Here is a 21,386-nt window from a genome sequence, read left to right on the forward strand (position 1 = left end):
CATTTAGTTTTCACCACTGTATCTAAAATTTTGGATATACCCCTGATAATGGCATGCTTTTGTCCTTACAATGACTTTCTTTCAAACTCTTCTCATCGTATTTGAATATGTTGGTATGTCATTGCACCAAGGAATATACCCAATAAATAAATATTCAGTCTGAGCTGAAAGGCTTGTTATAAAACACTGTGATACTGTAACTATAAATGATAAAATGTGTGTATATGTGTGTATTATAAAGTGTTTCTCCTTATAATGAGAAACAGAGCATATTTGTTCTCATAGTGCTGGAAGGACAGAACTAAGAAATGGGTTCCCTATCATCGTCACAGACAGAAACAAATTATCAAAACAGAAAAAAATGTTTTACTCATTTTGTACAATTGTCATTGTAATAAAGCTCACTTTTAATTCATAGGCTAATACATTTGTTTTGAGGCATCAACAAAATGAATCAAATTAATCTGATAAGGATCCTCCAGAGGGTCGTCAAGTCAGCCAAAACATCATTGGTTCACAGTTACCAGCACTTGAGGACTTGCACAAAAGCCAATGTCTTAGTAAGGCCACAAACATAATCAAGAACTCTTCTCACCCAGGACACCAACAATTCACACTGTTGCCCTCTGCAAGGCGGCACAGGTCCATGAGATCTCGCACTTCCAGACTCATTAACATTTTTTTATCAAACTGCCATTGAAATCACTGAATGTGCAGTACTGCATACTGCATATGCACTACTTTCATCTGTATTTATATTTATTTATTTATTATTTATACTCTCTTTTTTTACCCATAGTGTATTTTATGTCTCATCATTTGCTGGTTTTATTTCGTTGTACTGCTGTGCAATGACAATAAAGGCATTGAAAGTTGACTAAATTGCAAAATGGATATCATTTAGGAATTTAGTAATGAGTGCCAGATGCCTGAAATGGACTCTCACTCAGACTGCATTGCAGGACTGTGAATGTGACTAGACCTTGACATTCTAACCAATTAGCTCTTCAATTATTAGATTAGGCAGACGCTTTTGTCCAAAGTGGATTAAGATAAAATAAGATAATCTTTGCTAATCCCAGCAGGTGAATTCAGAAAATAGAGAATGAATTTTAAATAAACATTTTTATTATTACATATTTTCCTTCACATACACACACATTGGAAGCATTCAGTGTCACTTCATCATGTGGACAAAAAAAAGTTAAGAGTTAAAATCTTTGGCATTGTACAAAAATCCAGTTATTTACATAATTTCAGTGAATTTTCAAACATACTGTATCTTGTCTTGTCACAGTCTGGCCCTCTGTGTGTATATTTAAGCGGTAACTTTTGATTTTTATTTACTATATTGCATTTCAATCTAAACGCTCCATACTCACGGTTGCACACATTCAGACCTGAAAGTTGCAAGTGTTGTCTTAACTGTTCACCTCTGAGCTCTACTGGAGCAAAAGGAGGTTACATGCCTTGCTCAAGGACACCATAACAATGGTTATGATCAAGGCACATATACTGTTCTTTCACTTTCCTGAAACAGGCCTCCCTCCCCACCAAAATCGTCAGAGCATTCTACAGGGGTGTGGTCGAGAGCGTTCTGACATATTGCATATCCACATAGTATTCAAGCTGCAGTGTGTCAGACAAAAAAGCCCTGCAGAGGATTGTTAGGGGAGCTGAGAGGGTCATCGGAGTCTTTCTCCCCTCTGTACAAGAACTCTTCCAGAGCCGCTGCAGGAGCAGAGCACTGAACATTGTTGGGGACCCCTCACGCTTCATAAGGACTTTGAACTGCTGCCGTCAAGCAAAAGGTACAGAAGCTTGAAAACCAGAACCACCAGAATGATCAACAGCTTCCTTCCACATGCTGTTAGGTTCTTAAACTGCTGACCATTTTATACAGCTGACTATTTTATATTACTCCCACCCATAATTTATTATTGCCATTATTTATTACACTTATTTATTATACAGCATTTTAACTTGTTGTAAAGGACCCCTACTGCTGTAATGTGCAATAATTGCACTTCATGCAATAAAGTTTGATTTGATTTGATTTTTTAATGTGTGCTAGCATGGAGCAACATGCTTTTTATTATTAAATCAGCAGTAAACAGACAGATCTTGTCATCTCAGTCTTTTTTATCAAAACGTGTTGACCTTTTCCAGCAGCTGTGCGGCCATACTATTCATATCCTTGGATTCATCCTGAATGATGAGCTGGCACCCACTCTCCTCTTTTGACAGGTGAAAGTCACAGGTGTTGGTAGAGACTGTTACAATGTCAATAGGATTGTTATCTGAAACAGAGACAGTAATAACAAACAGCATTTTAAAATTAGTAGCAGGTTCAAATAATATCATCAAATGCCTGCTGCAGAAATGTAGCACTACAGAAATACGTACATTGAAGTGGGGGTGTTGGGCCTGCAAGACAACAACTAGACCCTTTTTTGAATTTTTGGAGCCAGAGGTGACCATATTTGGACAAAAGGGTGGAGCTGACCCTGACTACTAGCCTGGTTAGCACAGTGCCTATGGTTAACTGTGATAATACTAATACTAAAGCGCACTAGTGAAAAACAAGCAAATTGTACTTACCAGACACATGGTACAACCAACTCCTTAGAGGGTCTTTTAGCAACCAAAAGCTGAATAAAACTGCATAAAACTGATCATGAAAAAAGTTTCATGAAAAAAGTTTCATGATCTGAAACAGTAGTGGAAGATACACTGATACCCTGTGAATCATAATCAATGTTGTTGTGGTTGCCTTAGTAGACCTGTTTGCCAAGCCCTAAAACATACTTTACTTTTTGTCTATTATACTCTAAATGGGACCATAATTTACAAAATGAACGTCATGCCGCATTGAAGAAGACATGAAACTAGCGATTGAGACCATAAACGCATTAGGAAACTGTTAAATGGGGTAATAAATCAAGTGAGAAGTAGGGTAATTTTCTCATAGACTTCCATACAGCGCAGCCATTAGAAAGAATTCAGGTTTAAGGCACTTGCACATTGACTTTACTTTTCAGACTGGGAGCTATCCACTTGCATCACACTAAATTGTATAGGCTCCAGCTTCAATTGGCTCCAAACTACTTCCAAACTGGGTCATAGGCCCACCCCTTAAACTCTGATTTTTGATGAGCACAGAGAAACTGTTTAATGTTAACAAAACAGTCCTGTAAAGTCAAACTGCACTTACATTATTCTGCATAAGGACTTTAATGTTTTTGATAAACAAGAATAGAATAGAACTTATGTTTTTTGTAATGAATAAAATTAGTACATGTTTATATTTATATGTTCAGTTGACATATTGACATGTGCAGTATTTCTGTTGGAGCCCACTTACCTGCTTTGTACTTCCTTAGGACCTTTATACAGGCATAAGATACTAACATAAGAAGAGCTAGAGAAAGCAAAACGAAGCCGATGCCAAGAGTCACCTGCAACAAATCTCCATCTAGTAAAAAATCACCACATTCAAGTTATTTCAACAAAGCTGAACTGTCATTGAGTACTTTTGTACAACATAACAAATATTATTATTGTGATTATAAAATGTTGTTACATCTACATACCATTGCTATAGCATATTGAGTTGTGGGTTTTGTTCCCTGGAAACTGTTCTCTGAGTCCCAACACATTGCACCTGTTAACCAGGAATCATTTATGTCGCTGTCATTTGGAGTGCCAGAGCACTTACATTATAAATTATATACTCTTTTGAATAGGTCTTACTGTGTCCATGGCTTGCAGATATCCATTTTCACATCATAATATTCTTTTTCAAGGCATGCAGGTTTACACTGGTATGAATACTCGATCAACCCTAAACCAGTGAAGACAGAAAGAAACTAAAAGTCAAAGCACAGCTTGCATTCTGTACTCAGATCTGTCATGTAAAGCGCCAGTGTAAAAATACTCCTTTACAAGTAAAAGTCTTTCATAAGTACATAAGTAGTAGTGTTAAAGTAAAAGCACTCATTTCATCCATTGGACTGTTATATTATTATATATGACATCATTAGATTATTAATACTGAAGCCACAAAGGTTGGACACTGGTTTCATCTTTAACAATGTTCTTTCCACTGGGGTATATTCGTGCACCTTGACACCCCCTGACCCACACCCACAATCATGACAAATAAAATAGTAACAGATATATTCAAATAATCAAACCAGATTTGTGCCAGCCGCATATCATTTTGATAGTAATACAGTGCCATCACAGCTTATTTCTAATAGCTCAAAAGCAAAAGCATTCTTACCTGTCCTCAGTGGTTTCTCCCCTGTGACACATTTGTTTTCCTCACATTTTGAACACATATTGTTGGAGCACAGGAAACCAGAGCGGCAAGAACAGTTCGCATTTGTGGTCGCTGTACATTTCTCAGTATAATCTGTGAAAAGACCAGAGTTCAAACCACGGGATTTCCAGGTGATAACAGTATGGTCTTTTTTCCACTGTGTCAAACGCATTGTTTAATATAAGTAGCAGATGTTTTGTGGGATATTCTCAGAGCTGGGTATAATTTTTATCTATTATGATTTTCAGTCTTACCTTGTTTGCACAATCGACATTCTTCACATCTGTCAAAGATGTTATACGTGTGGGAGAAGGAGCCTTCCTTACAGGGACTACAGACAGTAGTGTTTGGGAGCTTTGAGCAGAACGTCTTCACATATGTTCCTTTGAAATAAGACAAATAAAGTCAGTTACTTTTAAAATTATGAATAGCATTTAAATTTACCTTGGGTGCAATCTTTCACTGGTTATATAAAGACAATGTTGCAATTATATTAAATGATACAACAGAATTATATTAATAAAATTGTTATTACTTTAAAAGTTAATCATTTTAATACATGTTTTACCTGGGGGACACTGATCACAGCATCTGCCATCTTCCATCTTAACCTGTCGGTCATTGCAGTCTGCAGAACAATCTGAAGTCAAAATACTCAATACATATATAATTGCCAAGGGATGGTTTAGAGAAATCATTCTGGCCAGTGTTCTACAGATGTGCTCAGGGTTTTATACTTGCTTCATTTGCTGACGTCATTGCAGTGTGAGTGTGGTTAGCAGAGTGAGTGAAGGGAAGAACACAGTTAATTTAATGATAGTAAAACAGAAATAGAAAAAACTGAATGACAACTTTATACCTATTTGTTTTGTTTTTGTAGTATGAATTAATTGTATGCAATTTGAACGCTAGATTGAGTGTAGACCCTCACAAGCTTTCATTCAAAGTGGGACCCAAGACAAAACTGAAACATATATAAATCATGTTGATGTCCTTTTGATCTGTGCACTCAAGCCACACAACAGAAACATTACCAAATTCTTAAAGCTACTATAAAGAGATTTTTAAAAAAAAATATCTTTGTTGGTAGGTTTGGTCCCATACATACTTGCCTCTGATCGCCAGTGTTACCTACTTTTTGTTTTGTTTTGCCATGAAGGCTTCTCTCCTTCATAGCCAACACAAATAATGGCTCAATATGACAAGGAACCATATCAAAATTCAAATCTGGAGAGTTATGCTGAAGAAGTAAGGGTATCATTGGTTGCTTGTAAAAATATAGCATTTTGTAATATGCTTCCTGTTTTGACAGCATGCTACCAAAAGCTTCCTATTTCTTTTTTATGTTTGTTTTTTTATTTAAATTGAAGTGCCTACAACAATAATGAGTGAGGCATAGCATTGACTCACTCGAGAAGCCAGTAATCTGAAAGACAATTGCAAAATTCTGTTTTGGTTACTGGAACACCTGCAACTTAGAGGGTGTGAACACAGTAAAAGCTGATGCTGTTACTGCTGCAGTTGAGGTTTCCTATAGGCTTCTGTAGTAAATGTACTGGGTTTTTTGTTGGTCAGCAGTATGTGATGCACAGCATTAAGCACCTGCATGCTAAGCTTGTACATTTCCAATATCTGCAGCTTCTAAGAATTTGCAGCTTAGTGTAGGTGTAGTGTGATTGGATTTGTTGAAAGAGTGAATACAATGAATCAAATTGTTAGGTTAAATGAAAGAGAATAAATCAGCAATAATGTTGAAAATCAGCTGATGATTTAAGTCATTTATCATGCAAAAATGCCAAATATATACTGGCTGCTTCATATTGTCAGTTGTACAACACAAGCAATGTGGAGACATTTCCTTGAGTTCAGGAAGTCTTTCTTTTTTGATCTTTACCACTTTCTGTCATTTAGATATACCACTCACTAAATTGATGAACCATAAAATAATTAACAAATTAATCTATAATGAAAACAATCATTAGTTGCAGCTTTGTTGAGTCTTATCGAGGTGTTGAATCACAAAGCCCACTTCATACAGTAGCTGATTATGTGCCTATGCTGACTCATCCAGTAAGCTCGCTACAGTATGTGATATATTAATAACAAAGCCCACCCAGATAGCAAAATTACGGATTATAGACCTGGCCAACTGCAGCAACCCCGGATCATAGCACTGCCCCCACAGGCTTGTACAGTTGGCACTAGGCATGATGGGTGCATCACTTCATCTGCCTCTCTTCTTACCCTGATGCGCCCATCACTCTGGAACAGGGTAAATCTGGACTCATCAGACCACATGACCTTCTTCCATTGCTCCAGAGTCCAATCTTTATGCTCCCTAGAAATTTGAAGCCTTTTTTTCTGATTAGCCTCACTGATTAGTGGGTTTCTTAAAGCTACACAGCTGTTCAGTCTCAATCCCTTGTGTTCCCTTCGCATTGTTCGCGTGGAAATGCTCTTACTTTCACTATTAAACATTGCTCTGACTTCTACTGTTGTTTTTCTATGATTTGATTTCACCAAACGTTTAAGTTTGGTGAAACGTTTGGTGAAATTAAATCGTAGAAAAACAACTCAGGGCTATGTTTACTACAGGCATGCACGGGCATATTCCAAAATGACAATGCCAGGATTCATCGGGCTTAAATTGTGAAAGAGGGGGCATGAGACACTTGGATTGTCCAGACCTTAACCCCATTGATAATCTAAGGAATGTGCTGGAGAAGACTTTGCGCAGTGGTCCGACTCTCCCATCATCAATACAAGATCTTGGTGAAAAATTAATTCAACACTGGACGGAACTAAATCTTGTGACATTGCAGAAGCTTATTGAAACAATGCCACAGTGAATGCGTGCCGTAATCAAAGCTAAAGTCGGTCCAACGAAATATTAGAGTGTGTGACCTTTTTTTTGGTGGCGACTTTTATTTTGGCCAGGCAGTGTATGTGCCACTTGGCCAAACACCTCAATGGTTAATTGTTACCACTTCAATCAGGAAGTAAGCACTATGAAAAGACCACAAGTGAGCACCTTTTTTTTTTTACAACAACAATGGAAGACGTTGCAGAGAGAGGAAGAGGAAGAGGGAGTCTGAGAATGAGAGGGGGAGGAAGAGTGAGAGGTTGGGGTAGGGGTAGAGCTGGTAGAGGAGTTCATGGCCAAAGAAGACAACAACTTTCAAATGAAATCAGAGCAACCTTAGTTGATCATGTCATCAACCATGGGCTGACAATGTGAGAGGCTGGACAGAGAATGCAGCCCAACTTGAGCTGTTTTACTGTCGCCTGTGTCATCTGGACATTTATACTGGAGTACAGGTATGTAACCAAAATTTCTTTCACACTATGTAGTACACCCCATGTCATAGTGTATCAGTTGGGTGACACCTGTTTATTTCATGAATGGCTGATGGCATGCACTGTCATAACTGTACAAGTTTCCTGTACACTTTACTCTACTGTGGGGGAAATATCTTTAGACTGCATTGTCCAAGCCCTATTATTTGTTTTTTTGGACTGAGAGACGCAACCATGGTGGAGGAAGGGGCCAAATGTTCACCAGGGTACAGGAAGCTGCCATTGTAAACTTGGTTTTGGAAAATAATGAAATCAGATTACGAGAAATTCAAAGTCACATCATCCAAGACAACACCATATTCAACAACATTCAACAAGTCAGTCTGTCCACATTGGCTTGCATTCTCAAGCAAAAACAAATCAGAATGAAACAACTTTATAAGGCGCCTTTTATGCTCACATTTTTATTGAGATTTTGAACATTTAAACAAAGAGATTTATGTATTCCATTGCAGTCCCAGAGTTGAACAGAAAGATGGGACAGATATGTTGAACAAAAAACAAAAACATAACAGATATGGTTACAGGCATCCATTATCAAAATACATAGTACTCAAATCTGAATCAGTTAGCGTTTATACATCTTTCATTGTGTCATGCAGCATCCATTTATTCCACTTAGTCACAAAGACACTTTCCCTCATGCTAAGCTGGTAGGTCATTCTCTCCATGGTGCAAACCTCTCTCATGATTTCTAGCCACTGAGTTATACTGGGTGGTTCAGTCTTGCACCAGTTTCTTGTTATTGCATTTTTGCATGTTATCAATAATATTTTGGTTAAATATCTATCTTTTTTTACATAGTCATTCAAACTTCCAAGATACATAACTCTCCATTCCCTAGGTATTATATATCCCAGAGTGTCTTTAATTATGTTATGGGCATGTGATGAATGATTATAAGGCCCCTTTTGAGAGAAACTCTCAAAGAAACAAAGAGGTCAGACGAGCATATGTGGATGTTGACTGCAGTACAATACACGCAACATTGTTTCCCAGTGTACTGGATAACACCATACTGACTGATTTTTGTTCTTTGTTTTCAGGGAGTACTGGAATGGGATGCTCATGCAATCCCACATGAGTTCATCTTTTAGATGAGGCTGGGAAGGGGAAGAAACATCATTGGCCGCAGAGCCATAATAGATGTTCCTGGCCAACGTGGTCGGAACATCACAATGTGCGCTGCCATCTCCAATACGCATGGTGTCCTCCACCGTCATGCCAACCTTGGACCATACAACACAGCCCATATTCTCACATTTCTGGACAGACTCCACAACATTCTCATACCACCACAGCGTATAAATGATGCAGACCATCAAAGAAACTGGTACGTTGTAGTATGGCGCTTCTTCCCTCGATGTCTGGCAAGGGAAGATATTGCCTGTGATGTAGACAAGGTGTTGTAGCCAGACCCAGCTGTGCGTGAAGATGCTGCCTAATTATTTTTCTTGCATCTTTCCTTTTCTAAAAGTTTTTTCTGCACATTTTTTCTGCTATTTTCTTTTTCAGTTTACTGTTTTTTGTGAGCATATTTTTGTTCACTCCAGTGTAAATATATCTGCTGTGCATATGTTGCACTGACTTGTTTGGTGGAAAATAAAAACAGCATGTGTGTGTGTGTGTGTGTGTATCTGCAAATATGTCTGTGCATGTGAACAATCTGAAGAATTTTCTACAATTTGAACTATTTTAGTATTATGGCAAAGCATACTAAATATGAGAATGCTTTTCATTATGCCCAACAGTGTGTAGTTGGTTAGACAACAATCTGGTAATATGAATGAAGTGTGTGCCATTTAGTGCAAAAGTTTGATTTTGATAATGCTATATGTAGTTTTGGTTGCAGTGTTTCATTTTGCAGGATATATGAGGTATTTTGCAGTTTGGGTGTGTGGTTTTGTGAATTGTGTTAAGTATTTTGATAAAAACCAGCCTAGTTTGCAATATTGTGTTTTAGCAGTTGGAAAAATCTGTAAGTAAAGTAATGAAGTATAAATTCTTTGTTATTTCCCACCTCTGCCCACTTCCATATGTCACTTCTCATTTTGTAAACCTCCTTCAGTGTGTGACGTACATATAGAGGTACATATTTGTAGAACACAACAGTAGTCAATGTTAATCATCGTCAGACAGCCACATAAGGTCACATGACACTGTCAACGGAGTTCCCTTTTTACTGCACAGTGTGCTTTGTGGTGAGAGTGGGTGAATGACATATGCAGAGCCTTCAACATTTCAATATAGTATAGCAGCTTATTGAAGGTTAAAGTATGACATTTGATGGTTAGATACAGGAAGCAGCGCCCAAACCCTAATACAGACAACCGTTCTATCTCTGTGAAATCTGATAATCACAGAGCAAACACACCCTCATATGGAAAATACACTGACTATAAAAATTTTGACAGAATGCAATATTCTTCCTACCTTGGAGAGTTTAATGTTAAATGTTAAATAAATTGATCATAAGTACGTACAAATTTAAAAGTTTTCTTGCAAAAGATTTGACAACGTGAGCTGCACTAGTTGTCTGTAGGATAAACAACACTACTGCCCAAGAGTATGTCAAATGAAAATATAATCAAGCTATTAACTATAATCAGCTTTACAGAATACAATATACATAAACATGTAAATAGTGTTTAAATGTACATGTATATATGTACAAAGGATGTGTGTTACGTATCAGCATTTGTTCAAATCATTTGTTTCTTTACTTTACAAAGGCAGCGATTTCCACTGAAACCTACCTTGAAAAGGTCTGTATATTTCTTTGAAACCCCACACCGACTTCCTGGCTCACTGACGTTTACAGAAAGTATATAAAGGGACTGCACTGTATTTGCATACTCTCCTCTGTACCACATGTTCATGTTCAGTTAATCTAGTTGCATGCAAAGTCAAGTTTATTTAGAAAGTCTTCATTCATACACTCTCTGGACATCACAATGCAATTTGACAACAGAAAAAGAAATATCAGAGACAAAAAATTACACAAAAAAACTAGCAATACAACAAAACAAAAAATCCTGAATATATTTGTTTGTAACCAGCTAAACACCAAACCACCTGTACTCTGAAGGCTTGTGTGACTGATTTGTTGGTGCAACATAATCAAGTAGGAACAATGAGGACATGCTTTCATGACTCCTCTGACTACACTGATCTGGGGAAAGTCTCCAGTGAGGTATAAAGAAAAGAATATGAAACCTCTCACATTTACATCAGTCTTTCCAAAGGCTGAAATGAAAACATGCATGAGATGAAGTGGGAAAAAGAGCACATTTAACTCCACAAGGGGAAGTTCCCCAGCCCCCACATACAACTGAAACCATGTTTTTTGTTTACTGTTCTCAGTTAAACAGAGCTGCCACAGGACGAACAGTGCTAACAAGCAAATCATGACAGTCAGTAGCCTATAGAGACAGAAAAATAACACTGTAAAATATCAAAATGATGTTGATTGTTATTACCTTTACTGCAATACTGCTCATACTGTTTATTTCTCAGAAACATGTCATTTGCCCCTATTAAACAATATGACATTATACAACATCATAAGCAGCAAAACATATGTATTGTGTGTGTGTGTGTGTGTGTGTGTGTGTGTGTGTGTGTGTGTGTGTGTGTGTGTGTGTGTGTGTGTGTGTGTGTGTGTGTGTGTGTGTGTGGTGTGCACGTGTGTGTGTTCCTTTTAGCAAAAGAAACAGGGATTACTTGAAAATATAATAATGATAATGATCTCTCAGGTCATTGTACAACATCTGCATCCAAATTCTGTAAGGTAATAAATATTAAGCTAACACAGAAAGCAAAAAATGTTCTGAGTAAAGTTTACTTACTGAAGTCGGCATGTCAGCTTAAGTAAAGCTACCTTACACTCCAAACTGGTTTACAGTTAAGTAACAAAAAGTGAGGCATTATACGCACAAATTGTTAATTCACCAATATTCTATTAAAACAGAACAAACAAACGTCAAATATTGACGACCCATATTGCAGACTGGGCATGCCTGCTATAAAAGAAAATGGTTTGCTAAAGCGTTTTCCCGCTGCATTTCCTGATGAAACAACAAATAAGATAAATATCTGTGATCAGTCTAAAATTATGGATGTAATAATAATCTGATCCAAACTTCACAGTATTACTTGACAGATTTAGTTTCACCTCAGGGCTCCCCTGGATTTAGTTTGAGAGAGGACAGACTGTCATCACCGCTTTCCTCAACTGGCCTCCGACACAACGGATCATTTGCTGGAACCAAACATGAAAGCAAAAGTCAGTATTCATGACATAGGCTGCTGTATATCCATAGTTAATAGCTATATCCCTTGGTTTTTTTTAAAGATATAAGTATTTGTTTGTACAGAGCCAATAGTAGACAATTTAATGTTAACCATAATAATATAATAAATAAATAAATACGTTTTCTACAACAATGGAAGTCATTCGTATGCGTAGAAATGTATTTAAGCTATAAAATTATTTTTTACTTTTAGAGCGTTTAAAGGAATAGTAAATTGTTTATGCAAAGAAATACATAGAAATAGAAATAGAAATGTTGCCAAACCATAAATAACAAAAATTACGACAAAACAAACATAACAGTAATAAAATCCTATAATAATTAAAATTGTGTTTCAGCTATAGCAGTGTATAGGCTGCAGCTTTCTATCCCTTTATTTGCCACATCTCACTGCACACACACACACACACACACAGACACACACACGCACATATCGACATAAACACACACAGACACACACAGACACACACAGAGAGAGACACACACACAGATACCCACAGAAACACACACACATACACACACACACACACACACACACACACACACACACACACACAGACACACACACACATATCGACATGGCGACAAATTTCAGACCTATTAATTGGGGACAGTGTGTCCAATTTAAAGCTCTGTCCCCAATTCGGAAAAAGCTGACATTTTGGGCAGTGGTTAAGGCTAGGGTTAGGTCTACATTAACTGTGTCATATTTATTGTAAAAACATGACTGTGGTATCAATCTAAGCTATCTTTCAGCAAAAGAGCAAACAGCACAGCACAATTCCCATAAGCTTGTGCTTAAAGTGGGGAATCACTCTTAATTCTGTTACATACTTTGTACTGCTGGCTTTCTCTGCTCACAAAGAGTGATGTGAAGTTTGCAGGTAACAGCGGTCAGAACAAGCAGTCCAATAATTCCAAATATGAGAAGAGTCATACCTAAAGAAGAGGCAAGCTATGAGTTACTTAATATTACATTTAAATTTGAGGTGATCAAATGGAAACAGGAAATGTTTTACCAATGTGGTTGTCTGTGTCGGGAGGATGGCCAGGATTAACTTTGGTTGATGAAGTAGAAGTCAGAGTAGCTGTGGTGGTGGTGGTGCTGGCTGTGGTGGTGGTGGTAGGACCCTGATTTATCTCCTGAGTTTTGGCCCCCTCATGTGGACGCTGGGATAGTAAGTGCTTGATGCCAGAGGTAATTTTGTTTGATGTAGGAGCTGTAGTGCTGTCAGTGTCACTCTTACAGATGACATCTGATGTGTCAGTGCCACTAACACTCACACCTGATTTGCATCTATGAATATTTACACACAAAAAAAACAACAACACTGTAAAAAAAATTGCTTTAGAAATGGTCAAGATTACATTTTTTGCATTGTAGTACATGTGTTAAAACACTAAAGTAGAGTGAACATACTCTTTCCATTTTTGACAGCGTGAATCGATAGTTTGGCTGAAATATCCATTTTCACATTTTGAACATTCTGCCAAGAAAACAAAGTATTTTTTAAAAGAAAGTTTCATTCATTACTTTAAGATACCATATTTTTTATACATATAGCATTTGGTGTTATGTGATTCATCTCCATACCTTCCCCATTTAGTCCAGATCCGTTGGGACAATAGCAAGAGGTAGGATCATTCACCCAGGGAAGAAATCCGTCACGGCACTTACATTCTGTGTTTGTCAATGCCGTACACTCTCGAACTGTAATCCCAGCTTCTACAACAACAACAAAAAAACAGACATCTGTTAATTAAAAGCGGGTTGAAATTTGGACAGAAGTAGCTGTCCTTTTAAAAAAAACAACACACACACATTTTTATGACCTTACTTGATGCAAAGTTTTTGCTCTATCAGCAGATTCATTAGTAATTACTGTGTGATATAAGACATATAGTGGGTTTAATCAGGTATTGCTCACAATACAATTTGTGAAATAAATACTTACTTTTATCACAGACTGTACATACTTGGCACCTTTTGGATTTATTTTCCACAGGCTGGAAATGTCCATTAGGACAAGCCTCACAATCGTTTGCCTTTACTCTTTGACCTTGAATTTAAACACATAAAGAATGAGAGCAAATCATAAAGCCAAAATACAGTAGTAAAATTAGAGTAAAGTACAAGAAAGTCACATTTTACCTTTTGGACAACTCTTTGCATCCAAATCAACAATGAGTGCAAAAAAAGTTAGAGTAAATATGAGCAATTTAGGCAGGTCCATGGTCAATATTTCAGTGCCGACAAGACCCACTGACTGTTTCCTATGAGGAACCCTACACACTATGAGAAGAAGAAGTACGGCAAGCCGGAAATGATCACATATGAGGACGACACCCACTTCTTTTTTTTCATTTGACAATGAATCATGCAATCAAGTCTTAACTTATAAACACTTTTTTTTTCCAGCTGGAAACATTTAAATGTAATAAACCAAAGTAAATCCTGAGTTCCAAGCTTATAATATATTACAGTGTAATTACAGAAGTGGATAACTGTCATACATTCTTTTTTTATCATAAAATTCCCTCTTTGTATTTTCTCACACAGTGTTTCCCTGTTGAGCTGCGGTGAAAATATGGTAATAAAAAGACAACCTTTGCACAAAAGACTGTAACATTGAAAGATATCTAATTGATATGACTGATTTGAACAGCTAACTAATTTGAACGTCAATATAAATAAGAAATGTCAAGGACTGTTTACAGAAATGTCACCAAGTGCTTTTGTGTTAAAAATAAATCATTTTACTTGTCTGACAAAAAAAACCTTTCTCACAGTGGATGTTGTCAGTTGTCATGGAGGTGGAAAAAGTTAGTTTACATGTGGGCCAGTTAAGTTTTGTTTGTCAAATAACACATTTACACAATAACACTTCAATTGTTCTTATTTGCCATGTAGTTTTTCATCTAAAATACGATATGACAGATGCTTTTGTTCTACCTCTGCATTATGAGCTGAATGTGGTTTTTCAAAGACGTCTGTAATTGTTTCTACTTTCCTGTCATGAGGAAGTAAGATAAATGTGTAAGACTGTGATAGACTTCACTGTTAATAGTTACTGTAGTTCAAACCATTTCTGTTTGACATACTGATTAACCATGATATGCATCATTGATGATGCTTGTAAAATCATAAAGTCTGTTGAGTTATCTTGAATAACATCAAATAAACAATCACAAAATAAATTTTTCAGGATGCTCTTTATTCAAAAATGATGATAATTTTCCATCGGTGCAAACTCCTTCTCCATAATAACTTGATATAATAACATAAGTTTCTACTGCAAAGTAGCTGAGGGATTTTTGTTATCTTTTTTTAAACAGTATCAGCAGGTTTGTTACCATTTATCTGGGGGTTTTTTTCCTTCCAGGAAAATAGGTAATATGGTTTAGCCATCGGAAATTGTGCAGCTTTATGCTGTTTTGCAAGTAAGAACAAGAGTAAGTACCTTTGCGTGCAGATGGAAACAATGACATTCTAGATCAATCTGCAAGATACAACTACACAGATGCTAGAGCATTGTCTTTAAAACGGATGTGTTCAAGCACCGCCGCTCAATTTTTCAAGTGGTTAAAATAAAATTAATTATTTAATTAGAGAATCACAAAACTGGTGAATGGTTAAGATCTTTAGGCGATCTTAACATTAACCAATATACCACGCAGAAAAAGTTTAATAAAATGACAGAGCTGTTATCACCAATCTGAAATGGAGTTAATTTGGTGGCAAAGAAAAAAGCTCAAAGCAAAATTCTGAGAAGCAAATTCTCTTTTTGACATCACAGAACATTTTACAGCCATTCTTTCTTTGATTTCTAACTTCAAGTGAGTTTGTTTTCTAAGGAATTGTTTTCTCTCCCACATGAAGTTTTATAATTTCCAAAGAAGTGAAACTTTAGATCCTGTTCTTGTACTTTTTCAACATAGCCCTCTCTTTCATCAAACATCTGACACCTGCATCTGTCCAAAAGTAATAAAGTTAAGTGAGGTGGCGTGACGTGAGGTGACCTGACGTGATGTGTCGTGACGTGACCTGACATGATGTGTCGTGACGTAGCCTGACGTGATGTGACGTGACGTAGCGTGACATGACGTGACGTTAGGTGGCGTGACATGATGTGGCGTGACGTGATGTGTTGTGACGTAGCCTGACGTGATGTGACGTGACGTAGACTGACGTGATGTGGCGTGACGTGACCTGACGTGATGTGTCGTGACGTAGCCTGACGTGATGTGACGTGACGTAGCGTGACGTGACGTGAGGTGGCGTGACATGATGCGGCGTGACGTGATGTGTCGTGACGTAGCCTGACGTGATGTGACGTGACGTAGCGTGACATGACGTGACGTGACGTGACGTGGCGTGACGTGGCGTGACGTGACGTGGCGTGACGTGGCGTGATGTGAAGTGGCGTGACGTGGCGTGAAGTGGCGTGGCGTGACATGACCTGACGTGACCTGACTCTCTAGCCCTCTCTTTCATCAAACATCTGACACCTGCATCTGTCCAAAAGTAATAAAGTTCAGTGAGGTGGTGTGACGTGAGGTGGCGTGACGTGAGGTGGCGTGACGTGAGGTGGCGGGACGTGAGGTGGCGGGACGTGATGTGGCGTGACGTGACCTGACGTGATGTGACGTGACCTGACGTGATGTGACGTGACGTGACGTAGCGTGACATGACGTGATGTGACGTGACATAGCGTGACGTGACGTGGCGTGACTTGGCGTGACGTGAGGTGGCATGACGTGACGTGACGTGACGTGACGTGACGTGACGTGACGTGGCGTGGCGTGACGTGACGTGACCTGACGTGACCTGACTTGGCGTGACGTAGCGTGGCATGGCGTGGCATGGTGTCACGTGGCGTGGCTTGACGTGGCGTGGCTTGACGTGGCGTGGCTTGACGTGGTGTGGCTTGACGTGGCGTGACGTGGCGTGGCGTGGCGTGGTGTGAGGTGATGTGGCATGGTGTCACGTGGCGTGGCGTGGCTTGACGTGGCGTGGCTTGACGTGAGGTGATGTGGCATGGTGTCACGTGGCGTGGCGTGGCTTGACGTGGCGTGGCTTGACGTGAGGTGATGTGGCATGGTGTGGCATGGTGTGACATGGCGTGGCGTGGCTTGACGTGGCATGATGTGGTGTGACGAGATTTTTCTGTGTGTATAGATGTGTCACACCAAAGTAAAATTTGCAGTGACATAAAGTTTGTGTTGTTTTTTTACACTAGAGCACATGTGGTGATACAGCCATACTGTGATGTTCCATTTAGACTTGAGGTTAGCTGCACCTGTAGTATAAATGGGACATCTCAGTGCGACTGTTAAAAGTTTAACACATGTTCCATGTGATTTCACACAAACATACACTTTTAGGTTCTCATAATTTTGCCATAAGAGGAAGCCTATGTGGAATGAATGCTGTTTTCTGTGTAGGTCCACACAAAAGAGGAATCATAATCATTTACTCTTGTGTTCGAAAAGTTTTTAAAGAGGGATGACGTTAATAGATGAAACTTGAAAGGTCACAAATGAGTCAAACTCGCCCAATCATCTTGTCCATATTGCAAAAGCACAGTAAACCAACCTTGAGGACACTGGGGCTGCACCCAGGGTGAGACAACAGAGATGAAGGTATAGATACACAGTATACAGACAGTAGCTGCTGTCTGGATACCAGAGCTGCTGTTCCAGTTTGATGTTCTGATGGGAAAACTGGACGTATGTGCGGCTGCGACACACTTGATTTTGAATTATAAAAACAATTCTTATCCTCAATTCTCACATCTTTGAATTCTCATTTTATATCTCTGTAAATATTTAATGACTTTAGTTACTATTTAAGAATTATGTTGCTTCAGAAAACATTATTCCCTGAAGAATAATACATATACCTTAATATAGTATTTAACTACCATTGAAAGGTTTTTGTTGAATGTGCTTTACAGTATATTTAATTTAATGTTGTCTCATAGCCCCACGTTTCTGTTGTACAGAAGATCAAATCTGACCATTTGTTGTTGTGTAGACTTCTGGATAATTATTATTAATTCTTTCATTAGGCAATATTAACAAAGGTATTATCAGACTTTTCCATTGCTCATAGGCTCAAAACATGGTACTTTTTAACTTGTAACAGAAGGCGTGTATGTGTGGCGGTTTCATGCTCTCCAGAATAGAAAGTGCAAAGTTTCTGTTGCAAAGTAGCTGAGGGATTTTTAGTGTCTGCATCTTTCTGAAATGCCATTGATTGTTAATTATCATGCCAATTGATGTTGTAAGATCACTCTTACGACAACAATAAGAGGCGCCAGTAATATTAAGTGATTTATAGTAATACGTAATAATAAAGTCATCTTCTAAAGCATATTCATTTTAAAACAAATTTACAATGTACTTCCACCATGCTCATAAAAGATTTTGCTGTTTCATGTTTTTTCACCAGATTTCAAGTAGATTAAAAGCTTCTGCACACCGGATGTACTGTGTTTCTTTGTTCCTTACAGCACCAGCCACATTAATGTGAACTAAAGTCCCAATCTCTATGGTTAGTATGTTCTAGTTGGCAAGGTTGACAAACTAACACTGGCAAAATCCAAGTAAACAGAAACCACAGTAAAGGTAACACCATTTGACTCAAAGAGCTGTAAAGTGTGACTGTACATGACAAACAGCTTGTGTTTGTGCTTTTGTGTTCACCAAGAAAATGCAGATAACTGAATGTGCATGTCCCACTTCCCTGCAGTGTGACGCTGAGCTGACTCAGCTGGTATATGATACCAGTAAGTTGTGGATTTTAAGTCGATAATAAAATGAATTCACTGCTCATTACAAAAGCTACACCTGTCAGATTGAATCTTTTTAAATCCGTCTCTCAGACGCCAGTCAACACCAAAGTGCATTTACTCAAGTAGCTTCATACCTAAGTTTTAAGTACTACTTCTTATTACTTCTACTCCACTACAATTTGAAAACAAATATTATACTTTTCACTCCACCACTTTTATGTCATATATAAACCTCTAGTTACTTTGCAGTTTCATGTTATTAACACATTCTGATGTATTTTTATAGATTAAACAACTCAGCAGTACGTATTTTTTTAATAATCATAATCCATAATCTATCTATATTCTGAAATGGGCCATTCTGTATATTCAGTGTAGTACTTTTGATACTTGATAGTATTAGTAGTATAATTTGATGCTAATACTGTACTTTTGGTACTGTACTTAGGTAAAAATTTGAATAAAGCCACAGAATATTTCTATAATGTGGTATTGTTACTTTAACTCAAGTTAAATATCTAAATACTTCTGCTACTACAAACATTAATACTATACGTAAATGTTATCATTAAAGATTAAAAAACTGAATTAGTTTTACTGTCACACTTTCTATAATCTTTACAGCAAAAGAACAGCAGCGATTCATTTTAAATCTGTGATCTCGAAATCTAAAGACCACGTCAGAAACCTTAGTGTAAACATGGTTTCTGTAGTTGACACATTAAAGTTTTTAATATAGCAAATTGGCTGTTCCACTGTAAACGGTTTCTGATTTATTGGGAAAATTGCTAAAAGTGTTACAACCGTACCTGGTCTCCCCTATTATTTATTTTTCACTTTCCTCATCTTCATTTTCTTGTTCAGTGCATTCTGTTATTGCCTCTGTGTGCAAAAATAAACTTGACTTGTCTTCTCAACTGCATTTGTTTGGTTTAATTGTTTAATGTTGTGGATTCCCTTTCCCTTGCAGTCAAAGTGAAAAGGTAAAAATGCCAGCTCCAAATTACACCACCAATGGATTAAAAACAACCAAAATAAACAATCCCTATAAAAATAATCTGCTTTATCTATGCTGCAGCTTGACTTTCGGGCTGTTGTTTGATTGAGTAAGGCATATAGATTATAAGAAACAAAGGCTACGTTCACACCGCAGGCCTTAATGCTCAATTCCGATTTATTACACAAATCCAATTGTTTTGTTTGGCTGTTCATATTACACTTTTAAATGTGGCCTCCTGAAGTGACCCGCATACTCAGTTGATCATTAATGACGTCACGCACAGACCGGTGTTTACGGAAGCAAACATGGCAACAGCAATAGCTGATGAAGTTATTGGTAGTCTCATTTATGGTCTAATGTTAAAAACAGTGTGTGGCGGCAGTCGGCAAACTTGTGAGCGGGTGATGTTAAAAAGAAAGAAAAAAAATAATACTTTAATGATGTCTTTATGCGGAGCTGTGTGTTGAATAACGTCAAAGTCAAATAAAAGACCTGACTGTTCAGATTGCGGTCGCATTAAAAAAAACGTCCGATATGTATCCGATTCAGTACCACATTTGAAAGTGGCCTGAATAGGATTTGGAAATGATTCAATGCGACTTGTGCTGTTCACATTGTCAGAAACAAATCAGATATGGGTCACATTTGAGCGAACAAATCGGATTCAGGTCACTTAACTGCAGAACGTAGCCATAGTTTCATTTACACTGTGTAAGCGCCGTAAGCCATATGAAAGTTGTATTTCTTGAATTAAGTAGATTTCAGTATGATCTGGTTTAGGAAAAGCAAAAGCTGATAATAATTATGTAATTAGTGTTAAATTATCAAAATCATAGAGAGCAAATATCAATAAAGAATAACAACAGCACTGGGATCAGGAGATAAGGGGGAGACATTGACATTCAATTTAAAACAGAAGAGATGGTGTAAGACACAGGAGAGAAAAGAGAAAAAAGAGATTGTAATTACAAGATTAAGAATAGGACACAGAAATCTACACAGTGCACGTTATGTTATAAGAAAGCATCAAACCGGTCTTTGTGAACATTGCCAGGTAGGCTATTATAAACCTATCAGGACAATGTATGAATTATTTGGCTCCAGAGGGTGGCATTAATGTAACTGGTTAAACATCAAAGAAGGTGGTGGGGGGGGGGGGGGGGGGGGGGGGGGGGGGTTTGGTTTTCTTTTACTTTATTTTTGGAAAGATATGGGGAGCATTTCAAATAGAAAAATGTGTATCAACTTACAAATGAATGTGATATTTTGTGGAAAGCAATATGACCGATTCAGCCTCTGATTATTTTTCACTAAATTTCACAAAGCCCTGTTTTATGGATTTGTTGTTTAATTTAAGCAGTATGGCACCTTAATTGAACAAAAGACTCTCAAGATTTTAAAATTGCATAAAATGAATGGATTTGGACATTTCTGTACGACAATTGTATATCTCTGTATTATAAACACCCAGATGCCTTGTCGCTTGGATGTGTGTACCTTCTATTCCAGTAGGTGGTGGTAATGAATCCTTGGCTCATCAGGTTATTCGTTGTTTACAGTCGAAGAAGAAACTACTCACGACTGCAAATTCTGTA

At 37.8% G+C, this 21,386-nt stretch overlaps 2 protein-coding genes across 2 annotated transcripts; both read right to left on the bottom strand.

Annotated features, from left to right (window-relative positions):
• Nucleotides 1-1,639: 1,639 nt before the first annotated feature.
• Nucleotides 1,640-8,904, bottom strand: tnfrsf18 (tumor necrosis factor receptor superfamily, member 18). The gene is made up of 8 exons (XM_053315536.1): nt 8,705-8,904; nt 4,579-4,655; nt 4,286-4,417; nt 3,754-3,844; nt 3,594-3,664; nt 3,365-3,475; nt 2,161-2,300; nt 1,640-1,747 (listed from the first exon to the last, which is right to left on the bottom strand). The coding sequence occupies exons 1-8, from the start codon at nt 8,902-8,904 to the stop codon at nt 1,640-1,642; spliced, it is 930 nt and encodes a 309-aa protein (XP_053171511.1).
• Nucleotides 8,905-11,838: 2,934 nt separating this feature from the next.
• si:ch73-361p23.3 (uncharacterized) lies at nt 11,839-16,451 on the bottom strand. The gene is made up of 7 exons (XM_053315537.1): nt 16,040-16,451; nt 13,950-14,054; nt 13,589-13,720; nt 13,415-13,481; nt 13,014-13,291; nt 12,829-12,933; nt 11,839-11,942 (listed from the first exon to the last, which is right to left on the bottom strand). The coding sequence occupies exons 1-7, from the start codon at nt 16,449-16,451 to the stop codon at nt 11,857-11,859; spliced, it is 1,185 nt and encodes a 394-aa protein (XP_053171512.1). The 3' UTR covers nt 11,839-11,856.
• Between the last annotated feature and the right edge of the window lie 4,935 nt (nt 16,452-21,386).

Source organism: Scomber japonicus, chromosome 3 (genome assembly GCF_027409825.1).
Source record: "Scomber japonicus isolate fScoJap1 chromosome 3, fScoJap1.pri, whole genome shotgun sequence".
Taxonomy (NCBI): domain Eukaryota; kingdom Metazoa; phylum Chordata; class Actinopteri; order Scombriformes; family Scombridae; genus Scomber; species Scomber japonicus.